At 32.6% G+C, this 12,616-nt stretch overlaps 1 protein-coding gene across 1 annotated transcript; it reads right to left on the reverse strand.

Moving 5' to 3' along the window:
* Positions 1 to 3,229: 3,229 nt before the first annotated feature.
* Positions 3,230 to 5,393, reverse strand: LOC108837709 (putative caffeoyl-CoA O-methyltransferase At1g67980). Its single transcript, XM_057010630.1, has 5 exons — positions 5,266 to 5,393; positions 4,984 to 5,069; positions 4,202 to 4,346; positions 3,986 to 4,114; positions 3,230 to 3,682 (listed from the first exon to the last, which is right to left on the reverse strand). The coding sequence occupies exons 1-5, from the start codon at positions 5,317 to 5,319 to the stop codon at positions 3,392 to 3,394; spliced, it is 705 nt and encodes a 234-aa protein (XP_056866610.1). The 5' UTR covers positions 5,320 to 5,393; the 3' UTR covers positions 3,230 to 3,391.
* Positions 5,394 to 12,616: the final 7,223 nt, after the last annotated feature.

The following is a 12,616-nucleotide window of genomic DNA, read 5'->3' on the forward strand; positions in this document are numbered from 1 at the left end:
ATGTAAATTAACATGACACACCACAAAGATAATATCACGCAGGGGCCGACTACTAGTTATTAATAAATGTCAGTGGCAGGGCATGTCAAAATTAAAGACGGGTATTTTAGTTATTGATGGTGAATTGTGGCAGGAAAGTTCAAATCTATCAGATACAGATCACAAAATGCAGATCAAATTAATTATCCAGATCAGTCAGATCAAATGTAGATAAAACCAATAATGCAGATCAAATGCAGATCAATATGATTATACAAAATTAATGTTTTAAAAACTAAACCGGACATTGACTCGACATGGTGATTGAGTCAACTTTCGGACCGCTTTAGCGACTTCAACACGTTTTTATTTTTAATTAATTAAAATATATAAATTTAATCATATAATTAGTTTATATACTTTTCATCAATATTATAATCATAAAATATTATAATTATGTAACTATCTTAAACTAATGTGAATTTTTCAAATTGTTGAATTTCTTTTGTTTCAATTTTTGAATGAACAGGTTCACTGTTGGCCTAGGACTTATTATCCAAATCCCGGATGAGATCCGATTCGGATCCACTCTGAAAATCTAGATATCCAGAGGACGGATCTGGTTCCAGATTAGTAAAATGTTGGATCCGTCATAACTGGATCCGGATATCTTGATTTTTAGTCCAGATATCCGGATCTGTAACTTTTATTGCTAATTATTTCAAAAATAATATATATATATATAACTAATTTTAATTATTATATTTTCATTTTTATAATAGTATATATATGTTGTAATATTGTACATAGATATAATTGAAAACATTATATATTTTATTTTAAATTATTATTAATGTTTTTTTACATTTAAATATTTTATAAATTTTAATATTATTTTTTATTTATTTTGAGGTTCCAAATCCAGATCTCGATATCTGTCGGATATTACAATTTTTAAAAAGATATCTGATACTCAGATATCCGAGTACTCCGGATCCGTATAAGGATAATAAAATCTTGACTCCACTGGATAAGGATCCAAATCCAGATACCTTAAAATTATGCAGATATCCAATCTGTCACACCCCTAGTTCACCAGTTTATGAGTTTTATCGGCTTTACGAGTTTTGACGGTTTAGTTCAAATTATGTTTTTAGAGCAACCCGAAACAGTCAAGTGGAGGAGTCACGGTTTGACCGGCCGATCCGATTTTCAAAACACTGCACAATACAATTGTAGATTTATTCATTAGAAATTGATTAAATATTAGAAATAATAATTAAAATTAAATATTTAAAACAAATACAAAAATTCTTATTTATAAATAATGAAATTTAAATGACCAAACAGCATAGATATATTCATTATAGTAATTATACAAAATTTAGAAAAACAATTATTAACAGAGAGCCAGGAATAGTGTGCAATGATATGTTGTAACCTGACTCTAATCAAAGGCCATTATAATATTTTCTTATAAAAAATGAAGTGAAAAGTTGACAAAAAAAATATATCACATTGTGATTTAGTTTAAACATTAAATTTAATATCATAGTTGGCACGGGGAGCTATTATCATAGTGGAGTCAGGTGACCCACCATACTTACAAAATTGTTTTGTATTTATTCAAATATCATGAATTGGCTCCACTAAATTTTATATTATGAATCCTTTTGATTTTCTGTTTAAGTCCCTAATCTTTTTATTTTCTTTCTTGTTCACGTTTATTTTTCAGTTTTTAATACATATGACCCCCAAAAAGATAAATTTTCTGGCTCAGATTTGGCATTTTTCATTGGTGTCGATCGACACCACAGGATAGCTATTGACCGATGGAGACAGATGAAGATAGACCACCACACTAAGTTAAGCATCGACCGACGGATTCCACGGAGTTAGTTGGTTCATGCAACGGGTTCAGGATAATGACTCACGAAGAGATAGCATCTTGATACCCACACTCTAACGACCTTCAAAAACCAATATTGATCGACAATCTGAGTCAAGCATCGATCGACAGAGAAATACCACCGACGACTACGATGGTAGGTTCTGCATCAGGATAGACTCCCTTGGGTTAGGATTTTTAGAAACAAGTGACAACTGATTTAGTTAAGACTAGTGAACTTATCGATCAACTCGCTAACGCCTGTCTAATATACCAACAATCGACGCTAATCTCATAGTATCGATCGACGATCGATCCATATCAACAAGACTCGCATGTGGAAGCTGAATATCTTTACATTAGAATTCGAGTACCTGAATAGAAATCCTAGATCTAGCGCTTTATCATAACTCTTTACCTTGTTCACCTTGCTGCTATTTACTTTTCTTATTTATTACCTAGATTAATCACTGCTGATTAGGATCTATTGTGTGCCCTAACTACCTGTGAATTCGATCTATAAGTACTACATCTGATAATTTTATTTGACAAGAGTATAAATCATTCATTATCGTAATTTGAGTGATATCAATGCGATAGAGGTAGCATTTCTTACATTTACTTCTTTTGAATGTAATGATGTATGATAACATTGATGTCCATAGATGCTAGAGAGGAAGGTGGAAACATTAACAAAGGCAATGGAGGTTGAAGCGAAGAAGATGAGAAGGGAAGTAGCTGCCATGGAGAAAGAAATTGCTGCAATGCGTGTGGAGAAAGATCAGGATAACAGAGCCAAAAGGTTTTCAAATATCAAGAGCTCATCCAACACTGCTCATGTTCTTGCTGCCAGGTATATCTTATCTAGTACCACTATATATCCCAAATTCATTGCCAATCATTATCCGTTTATAGTTAAGAGTGATAGTTTGGTAGTGAAACTGAGTTTTGCGTCTGGATTTGTGCAGAGCTGCTGGACGAAGTAGCTTAACTAAGAACACCCAGTGAGATGATTTTCCAGAAATACCAAGTAAAAAGAACCTTATAGGTTCTTGTTATTAAGTTGGTTAACCCTATACATCTTATTTAATTCACTTGCTTATACTTTATTTTATCACCATATAGCTTTACATAGCATGCTGATAATCCCATCCTCACACCTATACAATTGAGTAAAGAGAGAAGAGTTTGGCTCACATTTTAAGTTAGTTTGTTTGGGTGTATAGGTATTAAGAGTTGTGCATTGGTTTTGTGGAGAGTTAAAGTTTGTGTACCTCTGATTCCTTATTTGTTTTTACTCTACTTTCAGTTCGTGATTATTCGTTTCTTTGTTGAGTTTGCTAATAATATATGAGATATGATTAATATAAATGATTTAGTATAATCCAACTCATGCTAGCCGGGAACCCATCTTGACCGGGAAAGAACACACAATGAGCAATAACACAGGACAAGAGAGCATTAAAGATTATTACAAACTTAATTAAACAAAAACTAAGGACACTTTGGTACTTTGGTCTTTAATCACACAACGCGTCTGCAGAGAGTGACACCATCACCAATGGAGACTTGAGAGAGCTCTATGCGAGGATCGGAAGCGAGCTGCTTGTTCAACTCTATGAAGGTTTTTCTGCACACCCTCAAATGCTCTGGCACACTCTCCTCTTCCTCGGCCACATACCCAATCCACAATGTGTTGTCAAAAGCTATTATTCCCCCAACCTTCACTAGCTTCATTAGTCTCTCGTATGCGTCTTCATACTTTGTCTTATTCGCATCAACAAATGCGAAATCAAACTCCGGTTTTGGATTTTCCTGTGGTCCAACATCATGCATAAACCAATATCACCGTATAATATGTCTATTTTGAAATCTTCATTATAAGAAATATATAACAAAAGATTTTTGCTAATGCCTAATAGTTAGTAAGCTAGCTAATATCTAGCAGTTCCAAAAGAAAAAAAGGTCATAACAAAGCAAAAATACGAATGATAATTGCAAAACCATGTAGGAACGAGAAAATTCTGATTGAAAACCAAACAAAAATAGTTGAAAACGATAAGCATATAACTAAAAGAAAAAAAAAGAAAAAAGAAAATTGGTTCCAACATTACGTACACTCAACATCTTGTCTAAGGCCTGAAGACCATCGGATTGGATGAAATTGATTTTGTGATCAACACCTGCGTTCTTGATGAACTCTAGACCCAACTCGTAAGCTTCTTTATCAATGTCTATTGCAGTAATCTGTATATATCCAAACAGTTTATAGATGTTAGCAGTTGTTATCATTTTTTTTTCGAAATTAAAAATTAGTGTTGCATGCATATATACACGGCCATCTTCAGGCAATGCGAGAGCCGTCGTGAGTAACGAATAGCCCGTGAAAACACCAAGTTCTAGCGTGTTCTTGGCATTCATCATTTTTATAAGCATCGATAAAAATTGGCCCTCATCAACTGGTATCTCCATCTCGCTTCTACACATATGAACGCATATACTTATTGTTAGTTAGTATAATCCTTTAGTTTATTCAGTTAATATACTTCGATCTAAGCAATATATGGTTGAATTAGGTCTTTATTGTTTGCTTGCGTTCACTTTTGTATTCATCTGAAACTACAACCTTATCAATATTTCAAAGGGTTGACGATCTGAAGTATCGTATAACATCAAATACAACTCAAACTAAGATCCACGCTAAACTTTCCGGAAAAGTTCGAAACCTATATCTTCCCTATTAGAACTTCGAAACTTGAGAACTCACAAAATAAACTGGATCGGTTATTTTTTGTAAACCAAGGATAGCTAGTTGCATTTACACTTGGAAAAAACTTTACATTCTTTTAGTTAGCGTGAACGCAAATGTTAAAAATAGCTAGGTGTGTTTACACTTGAAATTATATTTTACAAAAAAAAAATTCAAAAATGATTTATGTTTCAAAGTTTGAAGGTACAAGGAGCGACATGTCTAGGATAAGGATCTTGACGTTATAAAACCTGCAACTGATAGAAAGAATAAGGGTACGAGCATGTACACTCTCACAATATATTAGGTCAAAGTCAATGATGGTTCACTCCAACATGGACACAAGGGAGATTGTAGCCAGACTTACAATTTGCCATACTTGTGGACCGTAGCTTCACGTAGTTTCTTGAGCTCTACATGCTCTCTTGGGTATACCGTCGTTTCAAAGATGTACTGTCTCACATATTACAAGTTATAATTCACAACTACAGCCGTATCCCGTATTACACAACACCAACCTAAATCATCATTACTGACAAAAGCTTTTTCTTGTCCAACAAAAAAGTTTAGTTATGCAGATTAAGCAAGGATTTCAACTCGAACAACATTAGGTAAGCAAACACTAAAGGGATTAACGAAAATACGAAACCTTTTTGAGAGCCTCGGTCTTGAGAATTCCTTTGGTCGGAATCAAATTTTCCATAGCTCGTTGTATCTCGTGATGCCTTGTACTTCAAAAGCTTTTGCTGTGCTTATGAATGAATATATAGCTCTAGTACTTTCCTTTTCTTCTTCTTTTTTTACAATCTCTTTACAATAAAAGTCATTAATAATACTTTATGACAAAAACTACAACTTTGTGACTTTAATTTAAAGAGAATCTCAAGCTGATATGTTGGGTTAGTGGCATAACTATATCAATAATTGCCCCCCACCCTATGATTAGTATATGATGGATTTGATATTCAAAGAGATACTACTAAAATACACACGTTGGTGGATTGATGTTATTAAATAACATAATTTTTAATTTGAAAGTAATAATTATTAAATTGTTTTGTTATCTCTGTATATTTTTTTTCAATCTTAGATGCAAAACATGTGTGTCATCTATCTTTTTTTTTTTAATTATACAGAGGTATCATGGCCCCACAGAAATGGTCGAGACTAATCACGTGTTGTATATCATCTATCTATATATCTATAATTCATATATATATATATATATATATATATATATATATATACACTAACATTTCCACCTATTATTAGGTACTCTATATATTTGACACATCACCATTATTTTTCAAAATCAATAAATTGTTCTTAACTTGTCCTCTTATTTATCTTAATATCAAATCTACTAATTTTTTTTTAACAATTTTAACAATCAATTTTATCAAAAATATTATTTACAATATAGAAGGAAATCTCCTATATTTTTTTCCATTAATTTAAGTATATATAGATAAATTAACCCCCAAAATTGAAACCACAGAAAATGTTTAATATATAATGAAAATAATTCTTTCTTAAAATTCAGTTTGAAAACAATAAAATATAACAAATTAACCATAAAATTTAGAAAATACTTAATAAATTTTTATTTTGGTGGAAAAAATAGTCACTAAATAATAGTTTAGTAAAGATATATAATATAATCCAAAATACAGCTTATAATAATAAGTACATAAAATTCATAAAATATGAAATACGTTTATGATGATACTTTTCACGTTTCATCAAATGTATATAAACAAAAATTAAAAAATGAGTGAATACTTAAAATTTTTCTATTTTGGTCACCAAATTCAAATTTTAGAAAATTAACAACAGAAAATGATGAAAAAATGATTAGTACATAGTTAAACTAGGATTTTAAAACCCTTTTTGGGAAAGTTGCAAAAGCTTATAAATAAAACAATAAAATATCACAACAACACTGTCTTAAACACCTTGAGAGACTCTCAAAATAGATATATGTGGAGATCATTTCACACGTAATAATATTTTCTCAAACAAGAGTTTAACATAGAATCATGCCGGTTCTAGGCTTGTAGAAGAGGCTGAAGAAGACCGTATAGAGTCTATAAAAATATCAACCTAAATCTCTTGATAGTTTATACAGTACCATTAATTAAAATTTAAAATGACCTAATGATAAGATGTCTCTTGAGCATCAACTTAAAGACTCATTACATGTAACCCCTTCGGTTTATTAAGAAAGGGGATTAGGGTTATAAAGAGAGTTAAGTTGAGACTCGATAGATTAGAGAGAGAGAGAGAGAGAGAGAGAGAGAGAGAGAGAGAGAGAGAGAGAGAGAGAGAGAGAGAGAGAGAGAGAGAGAGAGAGAGAGAGAGAGAGAGAGAGAGAGAGAGAGAGAGAGAGAGAGAGAGAGAGAGAGAGAGAGAGAGAGAGAGAGAGAGAGAGAGAGAGAGAGAGAGAGAGAGAGAGAGAGAGAGAGACGACGAAGACCTCTATATCATCACCATCTCCGATTGCGAGTGGTGTCCTTTGTTCTAGTGGATTTATAGACTGAGTCTGGCTCCAGGGATTAGTTCTCCATATCGGAGAGATACCCTGGGTTATCAATTTTGTGTCTCTTGCTTTTACTTTCTTTACTCTTCTGCATCTCTTTGATTCTTGAATGGTGTGAGGTTACAAACGAGAAATCGATCGTACATTGACCTTGTTGATTCATCTCGAGTCAACTAGGAAGCTTTCTCAACAAGTGGTATCAGAGCCAGGTTGAGATCCTGGGAGGTCCTCGATGACGACCAAGAAGATCCGAGCGGAGGTGGAGCTGTTCGACGGTACCAGTGACTTCTCACTATGGACGATTCGAATGATGGTGCACTTTGGAGTATCGGGGCTAAAGGAGGTCGTCCTCAGCGACAATTTCGAGATCGAGGTCCCTGTAACCAAAGAAGAAGGAAAGAAAGACGATGACGATGACTCAAGTCCATCGGAGGTGAAAACAATCCTTGATCCAGTTAAACTTGAGAAGGACGAGAAGGTGAAGGATATGATTATCCTCAACATTGGGAATCAAGTTCTCCAAAAGATCAAGCATTGTACTATAGCTGCTTCGATGTGGTGCTCGCGGAAAAGGTTATATCTTTCTAAGTCTTTGCCTAACCGCATATTTGTTCAATCTTTGTTCTATACGTTTAAATGTGATAGCAGTAAGTCTATTGATATAAACGTAGATTACTTTCTAAAGATTGTTGCAGAAATGGGAAGCTTGAGCGTGAACGTCACCGTTGAGATTCAAGCCATCGTCTTCATGAGCTCTCTCCCCTCAAGCTATGACCAGCTGAAACATACTCTCAAGTATGGCAAGGATTCCCTGACGTTGGAAGTCATATCGGCGGTACGATCCAAACAGAGGGAGATCCAAGATAATGGGAAATACGAGAAAGAGAGTTCAACAACTCTTTACTCTTCAGATCGTGGAAGACAGGAAAGACGTGAGAATGGTGACTCCAAGAACCAGAGAAGCATAAGCAAGTCAAAGACAAGGAAGGGGACTTGCTGGTACTGCAAGAAAGAAGGACACGTCAAGAAAGAATGTTATGCTCGGAAAAGAAGAATGGAGCAAGATAGTGATGGGGAGTCAGCCGTTGCTATTGGTCATTGCGAAGCTTCAGATGCCCTAGTGTCTACAGGAGACGAAGCAAGTGAGAACTGGGTTATCGACTCAGGTTGCACTCACCACATGACATCTAGACGTGACTGGTTCTCGAGCTTTGAGGAAATCAATTCCTCAAAGATCCTTCTTGGAGATTTTCACAGCGTGGAGACAATCGGGATAGGAACTGTCAAGATCAGCAAACATGGAGGCTCGGTGAAGGTTATGCACAATGTGAGATATGTTCCATCACTCAGAAGGAACCTCATCTCAACAGAGACGCTGTACAAGCTTGGGTTCACACATAACGGTGGAGAAGGCAAGATAGTCTTCAAGAAGAACTCAAAGCTAGAACTTCAGGGAGTACTCAAAAATGGCTTATACATTCTGGATGGCGAGACGGTGCTTCCCGAGGCATGTAACTCTCAAGGCTCGAGTGCACCTACTCCACTGTGGCACAGTCGTTTGGGCCACATGAGCTACAAGAACCTCCAGATCCTGGTAAACAATGGCATCCTCAAGAAGAAGGATGTTGGAGCCGAGTTCTTCTGTGAACACTGCATCATGGGCAAGGCGAAGAGGGTAAGTTTTGGCACAGGAAAGCATGAGACTTCAAACGTCTTGGAGTACCTGCACGCCGACTTATGGGGCTCTCAAAATGTTCACCCTTTGTTATCTGGTAACAAGTATTTTCTCTCTATCATAGATGATCACTCTATGAAGGTTTGGGTTTGTTTCCTTAGAACTAAGGATGAAACTTTTCTTAGGTTTAGTGAATGGAAAGTACTTGTAGAGAATCACGTTGATAGAGGTGAAATGCCTTAGGACAGATAACAGCCTAGAATTTTGCAATCTGGCGTTTGATGAGTTTTGCAGGAAGAACATGATTAAACGGTATAGGATATGCGCCTACACACCGCAACAGAATGGCGTAGCAAAGAGGATAAATCGTACAATCATAGAGAAGGTGTGCTGCCTCCTGAATGAATCAGGACTGAGTGAAGATTTCTGGTCTGAAGCTGCAGCATCCTCCATCTATACGATCAATCGGTCCCCTTCCTCAGTAGTCGGTGTCAAAGTGCCAGAAGAGATTTGGTTGGGGAAGAAGCCGGGATACATGCACATGAGAAGGTTCAGGTCAGTGGCGTATGTTTATCCAGATAAGGGAAAGTTGAAGCCCATAGCCGTGAAAGGTGTCTTCATTGGATACCCCCTAGACATTAAGGGGTACAAGATATGGCTTCTAGACGATGAGAAGTGCATTGTTAGCAGAAATGTGAAGTTTTGTGAAGACGTGCTGTATAAGGATACTTTGAAGGAAGCTTGTCATATCGACAAAGATCCTCAATAGATATCAGACAAAGAATTGGTGAAGATTCCTCTAGGGGAATCAACTAGTCAAGATCCTGTTAGTAGAGATCAAGGAAGAGTTACTTCAGATGCGTCAAAAGGAAGCAGATAAAGTGATTCTGACCCCGATGACTTGGAAGCTACAAGATTAGGTCTTACTGACTATCAGTTGGCAAAAGATAGACCTCGCAGGACAATCATTCCTCCATTCAATTTTGGAGTTAGAATTTTGAAAAGCATATAAAAACAAAAATATAAGAGTCTTTAATCTTTTGATAAATAAGGTATTTTTGAAAATGTGTTTTTAATGGTAGTAAATATGAATAATGGTATCTTCAAAATGGTATTTTTGAAAATTCTTCATAATATAATAGTAATAAAAATATTTTTAAATGTATTTTTAAATCTACTAAAATTTTATAAAATAAAACTGAAATAGTTAAACTAAATAAAAATAAAGTTACAAAAGTTTTGTTTTCAAATAAATAAACTTATAATAATTACGTCAAAATATAAAATTAATAAAATTAAAAAAATAAAGAAATAATAACGTCAAAATATAAACTAGATTTTTAAAAAAATAGTAATAATAATATAATTTTTTAAATTATTATTTTGCGTGTATGACGTAGAGAAACTCCTACTTCTCTACAACACTTAAAGATATGAGGATGTGTCCAGAAAAGTTCTAGAATTTGGGGTTAACTTGGTTTAGTCCATATATTGTATTATGAACACATAATTATGGATTTTGCTCAAAAAAAAAAAAAGAACACATAATTATGGATAACCCAAAATCAGATTTAGCTTTAATAAAAGACAAGATTAGAATAGCTTTCATACCATGTCACAAATCGCTTATAACTTATCATTCTGTTTTCTAGAGATTCACAAGTGTAAATGAGTAGAAACAGTATATATAATATATGTACAGCTTACTTGAAAAGTTGAAAGTAACTTCAATGTTTATTTAAATTTACATTGGTACTAGATCATGACCCGCTCGACCGAGCGGGAGTCATTTTTTTTTATCTTTGTTTTTACTAAATGTTATACATGATCGCCAATGTGTATTAATATAAAATTTTGATAAATAACAATGTGTACTAATAAGCAATGTGTTTAATTACTAAATTTGATTTTTAAATTTTATGATAACGTAAAGTAGATTTTTCTGTATTATTTAAAATATATAGTGCTATATATTTTGTATTTTCAACATTTATCATACAAAACTTACATTGGGGTATTATTTATATGAAAATATGTGTAACATAATATATTTATATATTATATAAACATATGCACATCCGCACGGGTTTTATTTTTAAAATGTATTCTATATTGTTTAGTTTTATGTAGTATCGAGTTTGTATAATTCAATTTTGTGTTTAAAGAACAATATCAAAACTTTCTTTCGTATGTAAAAATAACATTTTGCAAGCGCGAGTTGTGTTTTTTATTGTAACACAAAATTTTATATAAAACTTATGTTTTTTTGTACATTATGAAATTTAATTTTTTTAAATAATTATTACGTAATTTCAAAGTGAATTTTATCTCTGAGGTCTAATATATTTTGTATGTAATGATTCAAAGCATTTTCGATATATATCATATTTCAGTTTGGTTTGTTTTTAGTATTATTGTATAAGTATAATACTATACAATATTACTATATTCTATACAATATATGAAGCTATGTGTTATTTGTTTTAGAAAGTAGATTAAGTCCAACGTAGTTATAAGAATAGTCATATCTTTATGTATGTGTCTATGACTTATCTACCTAATGTTATTCGTACTAATAAAATTAATATGGTCAATGAAAATATACTGATCAATTTAAAATGAATTGTATAGGGTAATTATAGAACGATTAATATTTTTAGTATTCTTAGTATGTATCTTATTTAAATCGACATGTAATAAATGTAAAAATCATATATGGAATATGGACAAAAAGAAGAATTGTATTTAAGGAAATACATCAATGCAAAGTTAGACTATGGTACGTATTATATATAAAGAATGAAACATTTAATTTAAATATATGAGGTCCACCTTTAAAAATCCACCTAAAAAAAATTATAATGTTCCTGTTTTAATAAGATAGACTAGGATTTGACCCGCGCTTTAAAAGCGCGGGTTTATTTTTCTTTTTTTTATAAATTTTGAATAAGTTTGTGAAATGAAATATTTTCATTTATTTTTATTGTATTGTTTTATTTTTATTTTTATTTTATAAATGGTTATTTATGTTTAAAATTGAACTTGATTTTTTTCAAAAATTTGAAGTGGTATTTTAAATTTTTTCAATCAACTTTTACTTTTATGTACTGAATTTTTGAAAGATATAATTTTTAACAGATTTAACTTGTGAATAAATTAATATTATGTTCTTTTAATAATTTTAAGTCTTTCATTATCAATATTAAAATATTTTCAGAAAGTTTTAGTTATATTGAGAAAAATAAATAATAATAATTATATGTAAATATTTGTTAATATCAATATTAGAACTTGGCCCAAATGGCCCAAATGAAAAATGTGAACTTAGATAAATATTAAAATCGGCCCAAATAGCCCAAAACCGTGAAATTAAAGGAACAAAAAAAGTTTGGGCCTATAATTAAAGGACCCATTAATTGAAAATGATACAAAATAACAGAAATACCCTTAATGAAACATGGAACTTCTTTAAAATAGAAGGGTAGATTTAGTAAAAAAACCAATAGGATCCTGCTTTAATAGTATAGATATCATAGTCTGCTATAGTTGCAGATATTGTGTTTCTTGCTCCAACTATGATTCTAGTTTTTCGATGTTGGAAATTTTTTTGGATCTTTTGTCTGGTTTTTCAAAATTTATTTTACTATTTACTTTTCGTATTATTGAGACAATTTAGAACTTTTTCTAGTAAAGAATTGACTTTGCAAGTTAAATCGACTATATACATAGTTTTCCCCCTTTAAGAAATAATCAAATAGTTTTCTGTTAGTACTGTTCCGATTGTCA

This window comes from Raphanus sativus, chromosome 5 (assembly GCF_000801105.2).
Source record: "Raphanus sativus cultivar WK10039 chromosome 5, ASM80110v3, whole genome shotgun sequence".
Classification (NCBI taxonomy): Eukaryota; Viridiplantae; Streptophyta; class Magnoliopsida; order Brassicales; family Brassicaceae; genus Raphanus; species Raphanus sativus.